The sequence below is a fragment of the Haliaeetus albicilla genome, chromosome 7 (genome assembly GCF_947461875.1).
Source record: "Haliaeetus albicilla chromosome 7, bHalAlb1.1, whole genome shotgun sequence".
NCBI classification, from domain to species: domain Eukaryota; kingdom Metazoa; phylum Chordata; class Aves; order Accipitriformes; family Accipitridae; genus Haliaeetus; species Haliaeetus albicilla.
Window position 1 is genome coordinate 41,893,707 of NC_091489.1, and position 20,459 is coordinate 41,914,165.

The 20,459-nt window shown below is 43.8% G+C and overlaps 1 protein-coding gene across 2 annotated transcripts in view; it reads left to right on the top strand.

The window, feature by feature from the left end:
* POU2F3 (POU class 2 homeobox 3) overlaps positions 1-16,221 on the top strand; it is a 44,611-nt gene extending 28,390 nt beyond the window's left edge. The window contains exons 5-14 of one of the 2 annotated variants that reach the window (XM_069788062.1): positions 2,165-2,269; positions 3,841-3,943; positions 7,201-7,283; positions 7,423-7,605; positions 8,000-8,141; positions 9,060-9,196; positions 10,499-10,660; positions 12,262-12,328; positions 12,915-13,047; positions 14,001-16,221. In XM_069788062.1, coding sequence (XP_069644163.1) covers positions 2,165-2,269; positions 3,841-3,943; positions 7,201-7,283; positions 7,423-7,605; positions 8,000-8,141; positions 9,060-9,196; positions 10,499-10,660; positions 12,262-12,328; positions 12,915-13,047; positions 14,001-14,040 — 1,155 coding nt within the window. In that variant the 3' untranslated portion in view covers positions 14,041-16,221. The remainder of the gene's footprint in view (positions 1-2,164; positions 2,270-3,840; positions 3,944-7,200; positions 7,284-7,422; positions 7,606-7,999; positions 8,142-9,059; positions 9,197-10,498; positions 10,661-12,261; positions 12,329-12,914; positions 13,048-14,000) is intronic. The other variant, XM_069788063.1, reaches the window with a different exon arrangement.
* Positions 16,222-20,459: the final 4,238 nt, after the last annotated feature.

Genomic DNA, 20,459 nt, shown 5'->3' on the forward strand with positions numbered 1-20,459 from the left:
CTTAGGCGGGATCAAGTGCCTTGTTCTCTAAGACGCGGATAACTTTTCTTTTTGGGACTGTTCAGACTTGGATGACTGCACTGTGTGAGGCAGACACACATGAATTGCAAGCAGGGGTAATTTATTTTTTTTTTTATTTATTTTTTTCTTTTTGGCTCGGATGACTTCTTTTTAATGCACCCTCAGAAAGAAAAACGTGCATAAAACCATTTGCCTGCAATGACTGGATGGCTCAGGGGTAACGGTGTATTCTCCTGAGCCTTTCGTCTAACAATTAATAACTTAGACACTATCCGCATTGATAGTGATCAAGAAGAACTTTCCATCTGATTTTTTCGCCAGGTTAAGAGGGATGATCATGCCAACCTGAAAGGTAGGAAAGAACTGGAATTCGTAGCATGTATAACTCTTGTTGCAAAGAGCTAGCATTATTGCAAAACTAGTTTCGGCAGTGTCCAGAGCTATAGTTGTAATGAAAGGAGATGTTGTAATTCTCTTCCCTCTGCGTAGTACCTTCCAAAATGCAGAGGTTAACGTTACAGGGCCAGCTCCCTGCATTGCAGCTGCGAGCCTCTTGTGATCACATTTTGTCCTTTGCTCCTGCGGAGATTTGTGTATTCGTTTGCTTTAGTCAAATTGAAATAAAACCTCCCTCAACCAAAAATATTCGCTTGGGCCAGTTTTTAAAAGCTGAATTTCTTGTCCCCCTCTGCTGGTAGGAGGTTGTATGACCTAAAGTCCACATCAGCACTGCAAAACCCTGGCAAATGCAACCCTGCTTGCCTTCTGGGGGATGTTGGGCTTGAGTAATTTGATGGGAAATGGTGAGGTTCAGCCCTAGTAGTAAGAGTGAATCTGCAATGCGGAGCCCGTGGACGGGGTTTTCAAGACCTTTCCTTTCTGGTGTCCTCCTGGTTTTTCCAGTTTGTGGAAACTGGAACCTCTTCTTGCACTGGAAAGGCTTAGATGAGGAATGGGACTCGTGAACCTTGTTCCACGCATTCTCAGGCTTAGGAAAGTGTGAGCTTCACTTTGGAAATTGTTTGCTTGGATCTTTTCTTAAGGAAAATGTGTTCTAAGAACTCTGTATGTCTTTTCTGTCTCCTGTGCATGGCATCTGCACACAGACACTCCTCATACAGTTTTCAGGAATTAACCTAAAAACCTCTAAAATCTCCCCAACCAGGTTCCCATCTCTCCTGTCCCAGTCAGCCTTACCTTCAGCTAGTACAAAGTGATGTATCGGGTTGTTTGTTTGTTTGTTTTAAATTAAGTAGCAGCAATGTTAGAAATTAACATGGAGACTATGGAATAAACCAGAAACAAGGATTGAGTTCTGGTTCCTGGGTAAATTCTTCTCTTAAGAACGTGGACTCAGAAATCATGATTTTTTAAAATTTTTTTTTCTTTTTGGTAGACAGAAATATTTCTTGACCATTAAAGTAGGTCAAAATGACCACTGGGTAAAGGGCTGACACCTGTGAAGTTTTCCAGTTCTTTTTCCACAGCTTTTTCTAGCTAAGGAAGCAGATTTTTCCTTGCTAGACCAGTACAATTTCTTGTTGCTTTCTGGTAGAAGCTGAGCAAATATGTTTGGTGCCTGGGGTGCTGCATTTTCAAGTCTGGAAGATTACACTGCTTTTTGATGTCTTTTACTTCATGACCTTTCCTTTCCCATCCCCTTGTACCGTTCTCTGCTACCTGCAGAACAAAATGAGAGGCTATCTATGGCCAACCCTGCCATTGGGCTGTGAGTCGTGATCTGTAAAGAATTGCTTCATGTCTTCCTTATAACTCCACAAAATGTCTCAGTATTTTGTCTGAGGAAAGTATTCACATGCTTTAAACCTTGCTAATCACTGGAACTTGGTTACTTCCTAAAGTGTTTCATTAATGCGTTTTGATTGAGCAAACTGCAAGGCTCCCCTTGGCTTGGCAGAGCAGGAAAACTATGTGCATGTCACAAACTGGAGAGCAGAAGTGGGGAACGACTATGCCTTTCTACAAAGCCAGGGATGGAAGCAGTGAGTCCTGACCTCTAACTTTTCTCTGAAAGGAACCCCTTCCCGATGCCTTCCAGCCTCTCAGACTCCTAGCTGCCCCACACCTCCTGCATCCCCTTGTCTCTGCTCCCTAATGCTACAATTACTTTGCTCTTTTTCAGATTAAAACCGAAGACCTCAGCGACTCCTTGCAATCTACAATCCCCCCTAGGTCAGGTCACCTTGTGCAGGGATCATCAATGATGCCCGGAAGCCAAATCGCAGGGGTAAGTGACTTCGCTGCTTCGGGGATCCAGAAGTCTGAACTGGCACTGGTTAGTGAACCTCCAGAGAAGAGGCTGGTTTTGAGACACTTGCCAAATTACATACGCCTTTTGACAGTGGCAAAAGGAGACTTGAGGGTATGATGGACACTAAATTGGAAAAGTGAATGTGTGTTGGCAAAAGTCAGCTTCCTCCTCAGCCTCTTCCTTCTCTCCAGAAAGTTTTACATGGGTTCAAAGGTCGGCTGGACACGTACTTGGAAGAGATTTCTTTTGAGGGTTTACTAAGTAGGCAAACCACACCATGCTCAGGAAACCCCTTGAATTGAAAATAATTGGAGGCTGAGACAACACCAAGGGGAAGTGTTAGATATGCTTGCCCTGGTCTTCCTCTTTCATGAATGTCTGGTTAATGTCATTGTTGGAGATATGGTTCTAGGCTAGATTAACTCTTGATCTGAACCAGTATAGCCATTCTTGAATATGTTGCCTCAAATTGATTTATGCCAGAGAAGAAATTCATTCCTTGAGGGAATTTTTTTTTCCTAAGGTAAAAAATTGGAGTTTAGCACTTAACTCTTGTTAAATTCTAGTGGGAATTAGATGCCAGAAGGCCACACAGCTGCTCAGTAATCTCTTCCCTCATTCTTTCACGGGTATTCAAATCTCTTACACAATTCTGGGACTGTTCAATTTCCCCAAAGCTTCAAAATTTTTCTTGAGAAGCTTGAAGACCTCATCTTATTAAGTAATGAGTTCCTTTAAAAACGTACTTCTGAAGTTGGTCTTATTGGGGCATTATTTTTGTGGGGGTCTATCCCAAGCAAACGCAAACTCTTATCCCCTAATCCCAACAAAGGACCTGGGGCTGAGACCCCAGTAATGTGAAAGAGCACTAGGATGTAATCCACATCTCTCAATACCTATTGCCTGCTCTACTCAATGCAGGATGGGGAACTCCTCGCAGCTACATGGCAAAGAACAGGAAACATTTTCAGATCTGGGCATTGTGTCTATTGCAACGCATTTGCTGTTGGTGCAGAGAATCAGGTGCTGTTAGGCATTGCTCCTTTCCCGTCCCAGCACACGGGTGGCTGGGAAATCAGCCTTCTGTGGAAAATAGGCTCTCAGTGTTCGTGGGATGGGACAGTCAGCTGCACTTTCCTGTGTAATTTTAGGGAGTTCACTCTCTGAAAATACATTATCTGGAAGAAACTGATATCCAAGAGGTTTCACCGTTACTTCTAACAACAAGGTTTTGATTGCCAGTGCCTCAAAAATGTCATTTTCAAGGATTAACTTTTTCAGATAAAAGTAGACAACTCTCCATGTGGATGTCTGTATGTGCACAGAATTCTTCTTATACAGCTAAAAACTTCAGATCCTGGAGTTCCTCTGGACCTGTAGCTCTCCAGTGCATGAATTACACAGATCTGGTGTGTTGGCAGTTAAATGAAAAGTGTGAATGGGGTCGAGGACAGTATAAAAGAGCAGGGAATCTTTATAGGAGAGGTGGTGCTGTGTGATGAGCAGGCATCTCTGAGTTTTGTTGTTCCCTTTGCTTTTTCCCATAGGATATGAGCTCTCTTCACACTCTGCAGCAGCTTGTATTGCTTCCCGGTCATATGCAGTCAGTGCCCCAGTTTCTTCTGTCTCAATCTCAGGCCGGGCAACAAGGTAAGAGCAATAAAAGCAGAAAGGGGCATTGTTATAAGCAGATACATATCTAGGAAAAACCTCCCTTCTCATGACTGGTGCTTTTAATCTAGTCTGTTAGGTTTTCCCAGCATGATGGTGTCTGTTCCCCTGCTGTGTTACCAGCTGCGTTTTCCCTCTGTGCTGGTTCCCACACCCGGGCTGATCCCGTAAGCATGTAGCTCCTCTGGGAAGGGTCCAGTTCCATCGATGCTCCTGGCACCTGTGGCTTGTGTGCGCCAAGAGTGCCACCTTGGGGCCAGTCTTTGCAGGCTTGGTGGGCATCCCACCTCTGGAAGTCAGGAGAGCATCTGGCTGGCTTTCAGCAAAGCAGCGAGGAGCCTGCTCCTTGGGGAGCAGTTGCAGCCTGCCTGTGCCCCCAGCCTCGCTGGGTTAGCACTCCTCCTCTCTTCCAGAAAACTGAGGAGAGGTTGAGTTGATCTCTCTAAGTACCTTAGAGGGAGAGTAAATCGAGGGAAGGAACTGAGCTGCTCTGGTGGAAGGACGATGCTGGCACTAGAACAAACAGGTCTAACCTAGCCAGGGGCAACCCGGGGATGAGAGCTGAGAGGTGTGGAGTTGCCAGTGGTTGTTCCCATATCTCGCTCCAAGCCATGGGGCAGGAGAGGACAGGAGGTCTAACTACTTCTGAAACACAGTGTAATCAGCTCTGTGAAAGGGATGAAAGGACTGAGGACTGAACCGAGTGCTCAAGAAAGTCCCTGTGTTTCTGTTTTTACTGCCGATATTTTTTATGGCATTTCTCCAACAATGGGGATACAGGCACACCATTGATGAAGTTTTATGCTGCTTGTGGACAGACAAACGTAGGCTTTGATCCATAACCTGACAGATGCAAAGGGACTTGGGTCCTTTGCTCACATTCTTGACTTATTCCAGCACAGAGGTCCTTCAGTATGAACCAAAATTCAGAATTAAAACCTTAAAATCTCTGCAGCTTGAATGCATGGGTGCATATGCTCCAGAAGAAAACCTGTATTGTAGGCAAGTAGGAAACCTGCTTCTCATTCACGGTATGTAAACTCCTCTCTGCCAAATAATGCTGAGTGATGTATACAGACAGCACTTGATGTATATTTACCAACAATCTAGAATTTAGCTTGTTTGAAATGGCAGGGTCAGGATAATCTATTGCTTACTGCCTGCTTTTATTCACGTATGATAGGAAACACGTTATACTGCAAAACAGAACTTGCTTCCTTTTGTAGAGTTAGAGTTTCTTCTGTCAAGTGTCTTCCTTTGGCAGCGATAACCCCTCCAACAGATGGCCACTTGTTTGGCCATGACCCCTTTTGGTTCCAGACTTGACAAAGACTGGATATTCTGGCCAGTAGCTGGCTTTTTGTGCAAGAGCACTTCCATTCAAATAGATGATTGCCAAGTTTTAATGGTCTTTTGACGTGCGTGTGCACAGCCACTGGGGAGTGAAAGGGAAGGCACAGATTGTTTTTATGGAACTGTTTGATACAGATACAGGTGGAGCATTCTTCATACCAAAGAGATGCACAAAATATTCCTGAAGGTTGTCCCTTGGGCTGTCGTGGGAACACCCCCAATGTTTCCTGAGTTCTGGCTGATGGCTACATCAGTTAATGGATTTCATGGCCAAAGGGAGCTGGCTGTGGGCTTAACCTTTCCAAGAGGACATGGGTTTTCATTTGGGTTTTGCATTTTAAAGCTGTTTTTAAACCAGAAAAGTTGCCAGGTCTGATTCATTATGCCCTGATGTGATTCATTGTGTAGCCCTTCAAACAGCTAATGCTGGCACACTTGAATAAGGGGGTGAGAGCTCTGTGCCGTAAAGGTGGAAACAAGCAGCCAGGTAGATGCTGGGAATACTGTCAGCCAGAATATTCTTGCTGAAGTCTTCATCTTACAAAAACACAGCCTCAGTCTCATCAGCTGTCAAACCAGTGATTCCTGAATCCAGTCCATAATTTTCATTTGAGCTAGAGCTCAGCTTTCGCAAAGGTGTTCAATCATGATTTTAAAGACTCCAAATGACAGAGCATCCGCCATGTCCCTAGGCAAGCCATTCCAGTGATTAATTACCTTCACTGTTAAAAATGTGCACCTCATTACCAGCCTGCATTTGAAATTCAAAGTTGTTCCAGCATTAGAGAAGGCTTATTGAAACACCAATCTAAATAAATAAATGGGATCCTGCACATTCAGATCTAAATTAAAAAAGGAAAGACAGAAAGAGAGAGAGGGGGGAGTGATTGATTCTGGACATGATCTTTTTTTCCTTTTTTTTAGCAGAAGTCCATAAATTTCTATCGTTTTCCCTATCATTGTCAGTTACAATCAATAGAATATATTGAATGTTTCAAGAAAGGTTATAAATCCTCACTAAATTCTATAGGCTTCATCTACAACAGACTTGAAGAACCTAACTAAATTTCTAGGGAACTGCACTGCTTTGGTTGCTACTTAATCCTTTAGGACATTCCCTGTAAGAGATATAGGTTTGTACTTGGCAGTTTGTCAACTAAACAATTACGCAGTCTCCATAAATACTAGTTTTTGTTAGTTTTATAGATTTTCTTTCTTTTTTCCTTTCATCATTTTGTGTCAGTTTATATATTCCAAAAGAAATTCAATTTATTTGAAATACAGTAGGGTAGAAAAGAAAGGGTCAGATGGCTTCAAAATGACACTTCAAAATGAAAAGTATAGTAGAAAGCAGCAAGTGGGCAGGCTCATGAGATTAACTGTAGGATCAGGATTTTTTTAACAAGATCAAGTGGCTGAAAGTTGCAGTCAGAAAAGCTTATATTGGAAATAAGATGCACATTTTTTTTAACAGCTACAATGACTAAGCGCTAGGAGAGATCACCACTAAGGATGTAATAAATTCTCTGCTGCTTGGCATCTAAAATCAAAGTTAGATGTCTATGTAGAATGTCTGTGCCCTAGTTCAGCCTTAGCTTAATGAGCTACACACAGGGATCAGTGGATGAGATATTTTACCCATATCATTATTGTAATAATCCCTTTCAGGCTAAAAAGCCATGAAAAGAACCTTTCCTTTCTTGTAATCCAACTCAGAGCCATCCATAGTTGTCATGGCTGAAATTCTCCTATTTTGAACAACAGCTAACTAATGTTGTCCATTCAGAGTTTCATGAGCCTTTCCTGTGCAGAGTGATGCTCAGCTGCCGAGGTGCTGATGAAGGAGCTGATCTGATCAGATATGTCTCTTTTTCTTTCCTCAGCTTTGCAGCCAAACCTCCTCTCCTTCCCCCAGCAACAGGGCAGCCTTCTCCTCTCGCAGCCGGGACCGAGCCTGGCATCACAGGTAACTTGCCTCAACATACAGTCCCACCCTGACAAGCACCCATCCACAAAAGTGCTGCTTCTCTAAGGACAAATGCCAGAGAAAATCGTGTACTTTTCTATTGTTGTGACTCTATGCATCTTTTTTGTTGTTTTAACAGGCTGTGGGCCGTTCTGGACTCCCTGGCTCATCGGTTGAACCCCACCTGGACGTACCCCAGCATTTGCAAGTGGCAAAGCACCTAACTCCTTCAGGAGCATCTGAGGAACCCAGTGACTTGGAGGAGCTGGAAAAGTTTGCTAAGACTTTCAAACAAAGGCGAATCAAACTGGGGTTCACGCAGGTGAGCAGCCTCCCCAGTAGGAAGAGTGGTGTCACTTGTGATGTGGACATGTTAGACTGGGGGAGTTTGTGGCAGAGACATGGATGGAGGAAGGGCTGGATTAGATACAGTTTGGCTTTCTTCGGAGCATCCCCTTCTGAACACATGAAGAGACAAACCATTCCTTACCTTCCTTCATTACCATGACCTCTTTATCTGCACCTTCTCCAATACACAAAGGCTCAGGGGTGTGGGGCAGATTCCCGTTGTGGGAAGAGAAGTCACTTTCTCTGGAGGGCAGGTCATGGAAACAAGGCTGGACCTACTCTGAAAGCAACCTGAGAGGTGGTCTGACTGCAGGAAGCTGTGAGGGGTTTTTCTGAGCTCATGTTGTGATTTGGATCTTCTCTGGCAGGGTGACGTTGGACTTGCCATGGGGAAGCTCTATGGCAATGATTTCAGCCAGACCACCATTTCCCGCTTTGAGGCTCTCAACCTGAGCTTTAAGAATATGTGCAAGCTCAAACCCCTGCTGGAGAAGTGGCTGAGTGATGCAGGTAGGTGACATTACATGCAGAAATGCCACCAGTCTTGGCCAGGACAAGAAAATTCATACAGGAACCTCCAATAAAAGCCAGCAAAATCGGAGCTGGAGCTAAGACCTCTCAGATCCGTGGCTGGGCTAGTATCACACTCCTTTCCTCTGTGGCTCACACAGCAGGTTGCATAGCAGCCTAGATATCACACCACATCTGCCCTTTCTCTCTGGCAACATGGGATTCACATTGCAATTTGGTGTCCGGGGCAGTCCCTTCCTGCATCGCCTCTTGCTCTGTTGCATGGCCTGCGGCAAATCACTGGGCTAGTCCATTCAGTCCCTCCCTGTATAAACAGGAAAGAACAGGAAGGGACTCCTTCCAAGGTGCTCAGAGATCAGCCCATGAAAAGGAAGACATAACTGCAAGGGGAATCCCCAACAGCAGCCGGGATTGGGCTCTTGTCCTCTGCTGGCCGCTGTAGGACCGGCCTTAGTCTCATGTGCTTCACCCAGCCCTTTAGGTGTTGCATGTTTGACCAATTTATCATGTCAGGAGCTGTCTCAGCTACATAAGGCCTGATCCCAGTGGTGTAAGTCAACAGCTTTAACTGTGTGAAATTAAAAAATTGGAAAATGTGTGGTCCCAATCAGAGCAGGCTGGAAATCAAGCTGAAAAAAGGAAAAAAAATGTGTTGATGTGGTGGCTTGACCCAATACAGTTGATTAAAATTTTAGCACTCATATTTCTTTCCTGATTCGGACAAGATCATTGGTGGATTTGGGACTGTTGGAGCAATTTTAATCACAATCAGAAGGATCCATAATGTAGGAACGTTTTACTTATTTTAGGAGGTGCCATAGCTGCTAGAAAGGATCTAGGAATGAAAATAAATCATTATCCTCTTGAATATCTCTTTTTCCCTTCCTCTTTCCCCAGAATCTGCTCCTTTGGATTCTTCCATGAGCACTCCGAATTCGTACCCCTCAGTGAATGAGATGTTTGGACGGAAAAGAAAGAAGCGAACCAGCATTGAGACCAACATTCGCTCCACGCTGGAGAAAAGATTTCAAGATGTGAGGGGAAAATCTTTCAATGGGTTGTGAACTGTCCGAGTTTGGCGTTTGCTAGGTCACAGTCTGAGTTTGGCATTTGCTAGGTCACAGTAGCACCGAATCCTCAAAAAGAGATCTCTTTTTTTGTTGTTGTTTTGGTAGCACGTTAGAAAATGCTTGCAGGGGTTAACAGGAAAAGTGTCAAAAACAAATAATCAGACCTAATTATTTCCTTGGCAAATGTTGTTTTAAAGGCAATACAATTTCATCACCACACCTCCCCATTATCGTCCACTGATCAGTGCCCTAGCCAAAGCTGATCTCCTGCAACCACCTCTTCTCTTTGCAAGCTGTAGATGCGTGTCACGGGAACTGCGTGGCCATGGTGCAGCACGGAAACGGATGCCCCATTAAGCAGGTCTTGTGAGACCACAGAACCAGTTGCTCCAGATATTGCTGCTGAATCATTTCAGAACTGGAGCCTTTTACTTTTTAATGATCAAGATTTTCAAGAAAAATCACTACAGAGAGCAAAAAGAGCTTAAAATCTGTAGGACTAAACTGTGCATTGAAAATTTTTCATCAAAACCGTTTTTGACCAGCCCTCATTTTTTCTTGGTTTCTCCCTCATATCTGATCATATAAAAATTTCCTCCTAAGACTGTTAATGAGAACAAAAGACAGTCATTGTCAGATCATTATGGGCACCTCATTTTTAGCTACTGTGAGGCATTCTTTGTAATGGGAAAAGTGTCTTGGCATCTCTGTGCTAGGTATTCTTGGCCCACAAGTCTCCAACTCAGATCAAAACCCATAGAGCTAAATGCAGTCAAATGCACCAGAAAAAAGTGACTCAGAAGAAAGGTTAGGCACTATTATTTCCTTTTATAAATGAAGGATGGAGAAAGATAAGAAATGGCTTTTCTGAGGATGGTGCAGGTAGGCGTACAAACAGCACTCAGAGCTTGTGTGTCCTGGGTAGCGATAAGACCACCAGTCATTAGCTTCCCCCCAAGCAATGATTTAGGGTGCTGTTAAGATCAAAGAGTGTGGTGCTTTATGCAATAACAGGGCCAGGTACTGTGACTCATCCCCCACTGATTCCATGAGACTTGATGTTGAATCGGAGGCACTCTCTGGTTCACAGAACATAATCTCTCAAGCAAATATTTACCCTTTGTCTTAGAAGCAAATTTTCTCTCCTCCCCAGTTTACAGCCAATGCCATCCTTGTCCTCTGCCTTTCCAGCAGCAGAAGCATACACTGATGCCGAAAGCTACAGGTCTTTGGGGCTTTCTTTAACCTCCTGCCCTTTCTCAGCAGAACCCCAAGCCCAGTTCAGAGGAGATATCCTTGATAGCAGAGCAGCTCTCCATGGAAAAGGAGGTGGTTCGGGTCTGGTTCTGCAACCGGCGCCAGAAGGAAAAACGGATCAGCTGCCCGATGCCATCCCCCATCAAATCACCTATCTACAATTCCAGACTGGTGAGAGACTCTGGATTAAGGAGTTCTACATGCCATCCCAGACAAGAAGGAAATAGGGTGGGGGGGATGCAGCAGGGTTTGCTGGAAAAGGACAGGACATTTCCTTGTACACACAAGTCCCCAAGTTGCTGGCAAGCCCACTCCACAGTCCAGTGGGGGACTATACCTGCAGGAGTGTGCAGAGAAGCAGCTGGGCTAGCCGCGGATGGGGCATATACTCAACATCCCAAATTGAATGGAATGTCACGTTCGCCTTTACAGAACACTTATTTTTAGTATATTAATGAAAACAATAGAAAGAAAATACAAGTTTCCTAGAAGGTACAGGTCAGTTTAATTGTAGGATAATTTATTCAAATAAGGGTGCTATCGCCAAGTCTTTCACCCTAAGATTGGTAAATAAAAGCTTTCCAAAGTTAATGGAGGAGGAATCAGCATCCCATGGAATGAGAATTACATCCACTGATGTCAATTTAGTTGCTAACTCTGAAACCTAATGCTAACCATTTATGTATCAGTTTGTTGGTTTACATCTGTGCAGAAAGGCAGAATACACTTCAGTAGTGCCAGCTGTCGTTCTCTCATGTGGTACATTCACATTTTGGCAAGTGTATTTTCATTGCCAGGAAGGATGAGGAAAAAAGAAACCATTGTGAGAGTTGGTGAAACCGTGTCCTTGTAATCTACTGTCTGTTGCTACTGGGGATAACAAGCTACTATCGCATTTCTGCTAGTTAGTAGTTGCTTAGTCGCTTCCACCTATAAAAGTGGCAGGAACCTCCCTACGGTGTTGTTAGTGCTGGAGCACACGCAAGTGGGAGGGAGAGTATGTATTCGCAAGCAATATTTTATCTTGAAATCTTCTGGGTTTTGGAATTATCCATCAGAAGGCAGGAAAACATCACAAGAAGTTTGACCGCTTGTTGCGCAACACATTTGGTCTACAGTCACAAACACAAAATGCTGCTTGCAAGCCATGAATTTTTAAAGCAGTAGCTTTGGTGAATAGTTTTCCTGTGAATGTGTTGTACAAAGTATGCCTTTGCTCATCGGTCATTCTGAACAACATGTTGCCTGTAGTTAAAGTATCATGATGGAACAACAAATGCCCCAGGCTTGCTTTGATTGCAGCTACCAAATTACTAATTGTCACCTGAGAATTCTCACCCACCAAGAACTCTGTAAAGGAAAAGGGATTATCTGTGCCCAAGACCAGAGTGAGCTGGGAAGTTTCTGACTAGGAACATCCAGTCTGAAACATCCAAAGGGCAGTGGCTCCTACCACCTGGATCTCAGGACTTCCAGAATGTTTGGCTTGCGTTTGATAATTTCAGGCTTTCCCATAGCTGATCCATAAATTTAGACCTATGTAGAGAGCGTCAAGCACGTGTAATACTCATTCTGGTTTCTTTCCATGGCCCTGGATTTGGGAATATTGCTTCTACACTAGACTATGAATAGAAATATCTGTGGGAGCCTCAGATGTAGATAAGTCTGCCTGGGAGCCAGCACACTCTGAACGGAATGTGAAAGGAGTGGCATTTTGTGACGTATACCCTCATAGTGCCAACTGCTTACTGTTTGCTTCTGTTTCTCTCTAGGTCTCTACCTCAGGGTCCTTGGGGCCCCTTTCTGTCAATCCAGTGCACAGCACCATGCCTGGGACTGGTAAGCCTTGAGAAACCTGCCTCGCCATTCCTTCCCTCCTTCCTCTGCTCTTGCTCTCTGACTACTTGGTTCCTAGGTCACATTTGCAGGCCACTCTTAATAAGATCCTTGGGTTTGGCCAGGGAAAGTATCCCCACATAACTAGTATATAAGGGGTAAGAACAGCAGAGTCTTTCTCTCGGCTGCAACGAAGACATAGAAAGCTTCCTGGGCACGATAACATTCCCAGGATAATCCTAGGCAAATTTTACTGCCGTGTTTAGGTTTGGGAGCCAGGCACACCTAGCAGCCAAACAAGAGGAGTGCTTGGGGGTAGGTTACTGCATTTCTTCAGCAGAACATTGTCAGACCTCCTTCGAAAAGTGCGATTTACAGTAATAGAAACCAAGTGCTACAGAGAGCGCAGTCCTGGAGACCCTCACCTGCTCTGTGGCTGGGGCACAGATTCTGCCTTGCTGCTGCAGGGCAGACAGTGAGTCAGGTGAACAACAGGGCGGGTACAAGATATAGTGGAATTGTTTGGGCTTGGGCTGTCCTTGGCAGGAAAACGAGATCCCAGTCTTATTCAGCTTTCTCTGCTACACAGTAACATCATCGTGTTCCCCAGGGAATTCCAGCAGGCCCTCGTCCCCTGGCAGTGCACTCCATGCCAGCAGCCCCGGCACAGCCCAGAGCAACTCCAAAGCTGCAATGAACTCTTCCAGTTTCAACTCTTCAGGGTAAGACGGGGGGGCCCAGCTTGCTCCTTGGCAAGGGCATCGGAGGGTTTGGGAAAAAAGCATTTGGACCTTGGAGAAGAATGTGCAAGCCCTTAGAGACTCCAGCAATGTGGAGCTACGTGGTGGCACGTTCTTACATGAAGCTTCATATCTAACCCAAAGCTTCTTGGGATATGGCTATTTCTCTGCTTGAAGACAAATAGTAAAGCAAGTTTTGCCTGAAAAACTGTGCTGGTTAAAAAAAGGTAAAAAAAAAACAAAACCCAAACAACAGAAACCTGAAGAGAAACACTGTCCATAAGGACTGTCCTAAAGTAACTCCTTGTGTGGATAAAGCAGAGGAAGGCTTATTTTGCTGTTTCTGCTTGGATAACCCCCTCCACAGCCGGTTTTCTTTCCTGCAGTGCCACCCAGAGAGCTCTGCTGCAGAGTAACTATTCCACAGTGGCAGATGAAACAAGAACAAAAATTTTCCTCTGCCCTGCCTTTAGATGCTACAAAAGCATTAAGCCACACATATGGGCTCAGAGCCCTTCTGGTTATGTCACTGGACATGCCTTTGCCACAGTCTGTGCTGCTCAGGCCAATCTGCCATTGTAGTGTCTGCCACACCGCATCGAGGATGCTGTGTTAGTAGGAAGGCAACAGAGAGCAGAGGGCGTTACCCACAGCTCCTGGGCTTTCTGAGTCACGGATCATCCTGTGCAGTGAATCAGACCTCCTCTTACATGGAGGAAGTCCAACAGCCAGGTAGTATGTGAAAACACGAGCAATATGGAAGATGTGGCTTAGAAAGACAGGGGGTTTGCTATGAGCTTCCTCTAGGAGGAAAGGATCAATTGCTGGCTGCCAGGTCAGAGTAATGTTACAAACTGAGTAATAATGATTTTCATTTCAAGGGAAACAGTTAACAACATGGCAATTGCAGCTCTTATTCCCTATGTTGCAAACAGATCTTGGTACCGATGGAATCAACCTACCTACCTCCACTGAGACGACTCCTCCATCATGTGTAAAAGGAGCTCTGACTTCTAGCTATGGACCAGCTCCTCTAGGAACAATGCTTGGGGCAACATCTGGTGTTCCAGTGCCTTCAAAATGCTGCCAAATGAAGGTCTTGTTTAAGGGAACCCACAGCAGCAGAACTCTCCAGGGACTCAAACTGCAGCTGACCTTCCCCAAGGATTCTCAACGCCAACAGTGACATTATAATACTCTTCCAGGCACTCACTTCAAGAACGAGCCCTTGCTTAGCACTATTAGCATGAAACACTGCCCTCTGCTTGCAAATCTCTGCATTCACACTGGATTGCCTGTCAATCTCTAATCTGGAAGGATTTCTGTGTCAGGACCCTCTTTTCCCCTCACTCATTTCAGACCTTCCCATAAGAAGGGTCTATCATGCTGTTACTATCACGCACACATACCGTAAACCCCCAAACTGAGCCGAGGTTACCCAGTTCATTTCACAAGAGACCTGTGTCTAGATGTGAGCCTTGGTTTTCAATAGACTTTCAAGGTCAATGGCACTGTGCTTTATCCACTACCAAACTTGCTTTGCTTTGAGCCATTCTGCTGTTTCTAAAGGTGCTTTTTTTTTCTTTTTTCTTTTTTTTTTTTTTTAAGTAAGTATTTTAGAGCCTTCTTATTTTTTCCTTTTAAAAAAATTGTTGTCTTTTGCAAAATTTGTGTCCAGGTCTTGTTATTGTTCACAGCTGGCCTCACTGCGCCACTGGAGAATGTCACTGTTCGAAAACCTTGGGTGAACTTCTGACTCCATTGAACACAAAAGCAGTTTGTGTTTATTTGATGGGATAAGGATTAGTCTTGACCTTCCCTTCTTTCTTTTATTCATCCTCTGGGTTTTATCTGATACCAAATGAAAGCAACCTCTCTGGAGTAGAGGTGTGCATGTGTTCTGGTCTTTCCTGAATTGTAAGTAATGTAGCTTGCCTGTTCTCTGCAGCATGTTCTTTTGTTGTATTGGTCAGGTGTGAATCTTGAGGTTTGTGTGCGCAAGTGTTTCTTAATTTCATGAGATGCCAAAGTGTAGGAAACTTCAACATTCACAGCATATCACCAGGGAAATTGTTGTCACTTTGCAACTCTCCACTTGAACAGAGGCAGATATTTAATTTTGTTAAAGTAGACTTGAGTAATACAAATTCCTGGTCAGGTTGTCTATGGGTACAAGTAATTAATTCAGTGGAACTAGAGTAAATGAGTGTCTGGTTCACAGATTGTAAATAGACATTTTTGAGTAGTAGTCTTTTTTTTTCTGATGGCTTTTTTTTTTTTTTAGGTAAATGTGAGCTTTTTTTAAAAAAAAAAAAAAGTAAAAATAATCCTTTGTCACTTCTGGGGAAAAAAAAAAATTTGATCTGTTTCTTCTTATCCTGCTCATCCAGTCCTGTGTGATGAATTATTGCTAAGTGGGAGTCTGTGGACCTGAAGAGTTTATCAGCTACCTTCACAACAAGTATTGAGCCCTACATGCCCCCTTGTATATAGAACTGCATTTGTTGCTTTGAGTGAGGTTTTGTTATAGAAGCAGACATTGATAATAATGAGAGAGGACTAGAAAAGATAAGGTAACGTTTCTTGAAAAATGGAAATTAAGAAAAATATTTCTTTTTTAAAAATACTAAAGTAAGCTTTTTCAAAATGTTCTAACACAAAAAAGGGAGAAAGTGTATTTCTGTTTCCTAGATTCCCCACCGCCAGTCATTTACCTCTAACTGAAACACTTTCATCATATCTGTTTTTCAGTGGAAACATTAAAATTAAATGAAACTTTTTTTCCCCCCAAAAAATATCTGTTGTGATTTAAAAAACATTTTATATTGGGAAAGCAAGAAATGTAGATGGGAAGTATTCTAACTCTCCTGATTGCTATGGCCCTTCTTTCTGCCATTAATTAAATTTTCTTACATGCTTGGAGGGTTGATTTCAAGCCTTGTTCTCCATTGCTTTCCAACTATATTTAGAGATGTGAAACGAATTATTTGAATAGAATCACTCTAAAGCTAAGCTGTGACAGGTTTGGTACAGCTGCGTGGGTGGGTTTTTTTGGCAGATTTCCTAAGGTTCCCATTACTGTCTCTAGCAGGGATTTCCCTGCCAGAACTGTCTTCTACAGCTAGAGTGACAGGAATTAAACATGGCAGCTTTTTCTATGGTGTATCTTCATCACAGGATTCTTGAGGAAAAAACAAATTCTCCTCCAGCCAAGAGAATGATACTACAAGAGTATTTTAAAACAACTGTGCTACAACAACTGCATTTCAACTCAGCTAGTTGTGCGCTGGGTCAGCTGCAGGGATGGATCATGCCAACATGCCCTCCCTGCGTGAACTTACCCCTGCCATTTGCCTCCATGGGATTGCTTATAATGATGGGCTCTCAAAATGAGCTAAGGCAAGTGCTGCAGACACAGAGTAATAGCTGCTCAGCTCCCCTCCAGCGCTGGCTCTGTCCTGCTGGAAAAGCCTGCGTGATTGCTGCCGAACGTTAATAGCGGAAGATCTCTAGAAATGAATGCACTCACGTATACACAACCAGGGACTCGTTTTTATTCGCACGCAAGATCTTTGCTACTGGAGAGAGAATTGGGGTTGATATGATATTTAAGTGTTTTGCCTGATTCATTTCCATTAATTTCACATAAGCAGATGAGTTAAACTGGCTGGGAGGCTGGTGGGGTGAGACTAAGGGAACTGTACTAAAATGGTGGAGGGTAGGAGAAACAGGAATGAACAAATCCGCAGAAATTTGTTTTGCTTTTTGACTAAAACATGCCAGTGTTTTGTTGGTTTTGTTGGAAAGAAACCTTTCCAGAGTTGTGTTTCTCTCTTATCTGGTCTAAAAGATTAGAAAAAAGTATACTTTTACATGAAAATTTCAATTCTGACATAGTTTTAAAAAAATCCATTCAGAAAACAAATTGTTGCAGATAAAGTGTGCGGGAGAATTTTCCTCTCCTGTCTCTGGCTGGGATAGCATAAACCCCACGGCATACTAAGATGAGCCAATGCGCATTGACAACTCAATTGCACCTGCCACGCTTGAATCCTGCCAGGTGCATTGCTACGGGCTTGTGCCCTTGGAGAAGAGATGCTGCAAGTCTTAAGGGAGAGGTGTAGGTGGTAACCGGCAAATTCGTAGCCCCTCCCGCAAGGAGCTGCCTTTCCTCTCAGGCCTTTCACTGAAACACCTCACTCGAGCTCCTGTGAGGACTGGCCAACACTCTGAGAGGAGGAGGGAGGATGAAACAAACAGCCCTTTTTCATGCCAGCCTGAGAAGTGTTTTGCATGTGACTGTTCACTGGGTGTGCTGCAGCCCTATGAATAAAGTCGTCAGGATTTGGATTTTGACCAAACAGCAGCTCTGGCCAAGGATGAAAAAGAGGGGTGGCTGGCTCTTACTCTGTAATTATAAAGACCCCTTAAGAAGCTTCCAGCTTTTTAAGCAAGAATTTTACAATCCTTATTCAAAGCCAGTTCCATATGCAAAAGATGTTCAAGTGGCATGAAGGGACCTTGCTCCAGCCTCTCCCTCCTAAGATATAGACCTTCTTAAAATTAATACTCTCCATAATGGAAATGAGTGCATCGCAGGATGGCATACTGCTAAGACAATGACACTTTCTCTTTTTCTTTTTTTCTTTTTTTTTTTTATGTTTTTGCTATTGTGAATATTTAACGATTAACAGGAAGAACAAATTTAAACCACCGATCTGTACCTTTGGGATACCCTATCTAATTTTACTTCCTGCATGACCTTGGACAAATGACTTAGTCCCCATTAGGCGATGGTGATGATAATCCTTCCCTTCTCCCAGTCCTCAACTTGTGCTAAATAGCATCGTTCACAAATGATGAACGTTACAGCTGATTCTGCTGCCAGACATCATAGATATTTATTACACTGACCCTCAGCAAAACTCCAGTTTCCAGCTCATTTCTATTGTGAAAAATCTCAAGTGATTTCATAGATTATAAGCAATTATTTAAAAGCTCAGAAGTGACCATTCTGATTGCCTTCATAACCCTCGCCTGCAAATTTTGCCCAGTAATTCCTGCATTAATCCTATACCTGGTAGCTGAGTTGTAACTTGGTTACTGATTTCAGAGTCAGCTGACAGTCTACTTAAACACTTGGTAAAGGCTCCCAGAGGTTCGTGAGCCTCTTTGTCAAAAAAGACCAAAAATAAAGTTGTGAAAGGCAGCTGACTATTTACTATAATATATTTACAAGTTACTGTACATTTATATGCTCTTACAGTACAGAGAAGATACATCAAGATAAAAATCTGGTTCTTAACTGACAAGGACTATTCCATTTAATTTTCAGAAATTTCTCTAAGTAAGTAATTTGCTCCTACAAAAGCAGCACTGCATAAATTTTGGAATGTTGTTTCTGAAAGCTGGGAGGGAAATTAAGAATGTATTAAATGCTCAATAACGGTATCTGCACATTAGTATTGCAGCTAAGATCAAAGCCAAGCTGTGCCAGGTGTTGTGCAAACACATCATGAGAGCTGATCTCCACTGAAAAGTTTATAAACACAATAATAAGTCTCTCAGATTTATTGATAAACTGGTTCTGAATAGGAAAACAAACACTAGCAGCTTGTTTGTTTCACAAAAAGCTACAGTTGGAAAGGAAAGGTCTTCATTCCCCTGTCTTCTAGGAATACTTCCAGCCTCACAGGAGCATCTCAGGGATTCAACATATACAGAGCAGGAAATTCCAGCTTTCCAAGCCTAAGAGTCACCTCCCACAGCCATAGATAAACAATGCAGGGAACAATTGCTCACAAGCAGATGTGCCTCATAGTGGCTATAAGAGCTCACATAATCTCCTGAACGACCTGATCTGCTACCAAAGCAGCCCTTGTGCCTGAACAGTCTCCACGGTCTCTGTCCCTACTCTTCTCTTGAGGAGAAGAACTCCTCCGCTCCTCCACCGTTGGGACTTAAGCATCAGTGACGTGAAGCCCATGTGGGAGTGAAGAGCCAGCTGTCAGCTGAGGGCCTGTCTAAAAACACCTCTGTGGGTCCCATCCCTATTGCTTGTGAGTATAAGGGGTGCAACCCCATTCATCTTTTATTTTTATCTGTGGTCTGGTCATTCACAAGCTCTCTGGAGAAATGAGCCAGATCCCACTCAGCTCCAAAATCAAATCAAGGACATGGTATGCCTTTGGAAGTTAAGGTCTGTCTGTAGGTAGACCTCTCTCTCTCTAGTTCCCGCTCTTTTTCTCAGCCAGAGACAACCAAACTGGCATCCTCAGCATCTAAAATGGACAAATACTCCTGACTTTCCTTTCTGTTGACAGATGATAGAGTGCATATAGGAGATGCACTCCTGTTAATGACTGACATCAAGGGTGAATCTTCCACTTAACTGCTGTAGCAACTCCAGAGCTCCAAGTGAGTGTACAGGCCAGGTAGGAGGTGGGGTACCTGATACATCCATGATGTTTAGCAGTGAGCAAGTTCATGCAGGACTGAGAAAGGTTGGAAAATTAACAATTTGCTGTTGGTATTTACTTTATTTTATTGTTCATTCCCCTTTCTTTCCCTGCTTTCCACCTGTGAGGAGAGTGAGTGCAAGCTGGGAGAACAGGGCTCTGTTCCTTGCCCTTCCCAGTTTTCCCTGTCGCCTGGAGGGAGACTTTGAGAATTTCTAAGTGTTCAAATGGTCCCATCAAGTGCCTTCATCATTCCTGATGCTCACAGCCTTGGGACTTACAGTCCTGGTAGAATTAGCATAGATCCTAACACTCCAATACAACGCCTTCAGTAGCTGAGCTTAAATTCAGGCTCACCTTTACAGATGACAGCAGGGACTAGTGCCCGAGCTGCCATGCGACCCCCTTTCTCTGTGCCGGGGGTCCCTGCCTGCACAGCCTGGGGGCTTCGCTTCAGAGTGGGGGCCAAAATGCTGGCAAAGGAGAGAAAAATCAGGAAGTTTTAGCTCAAATACGAGAGCAACCTATAATCCACAATTCAACTAGAAGCATATTTTAACGTGCTTTAATTTATAACACAGAGAAACATCCTATGGAGCGCAGCACACATGACAGGCCTAAGTGACCACAGATGAGGCCTCTCACGCTCTGAGTGATTGGTTTCACTCCTGGCATAGAGCTTTTGGCTGTAGGGAGGGTTTGGGTTGTTTGCAACACCCGATCTCCTTTAGACAGTTTTTCAAGCAAAATGAATAAACAGAAATTACCTGGTACCAGCGCTGAGAATGCTGTCAGGGCTTGGAGGAAGCACAGCCCTTTCCTGGTTACTCACTCCTGCCTCTGCCCGGCCCTGGTGCTCAGCCCCAGCTCAGCTCCTCGCTCACTCATCCTGTTCTGCGTGTTCCGCGTCACATCTCCCGGCACATGCCACGCCAC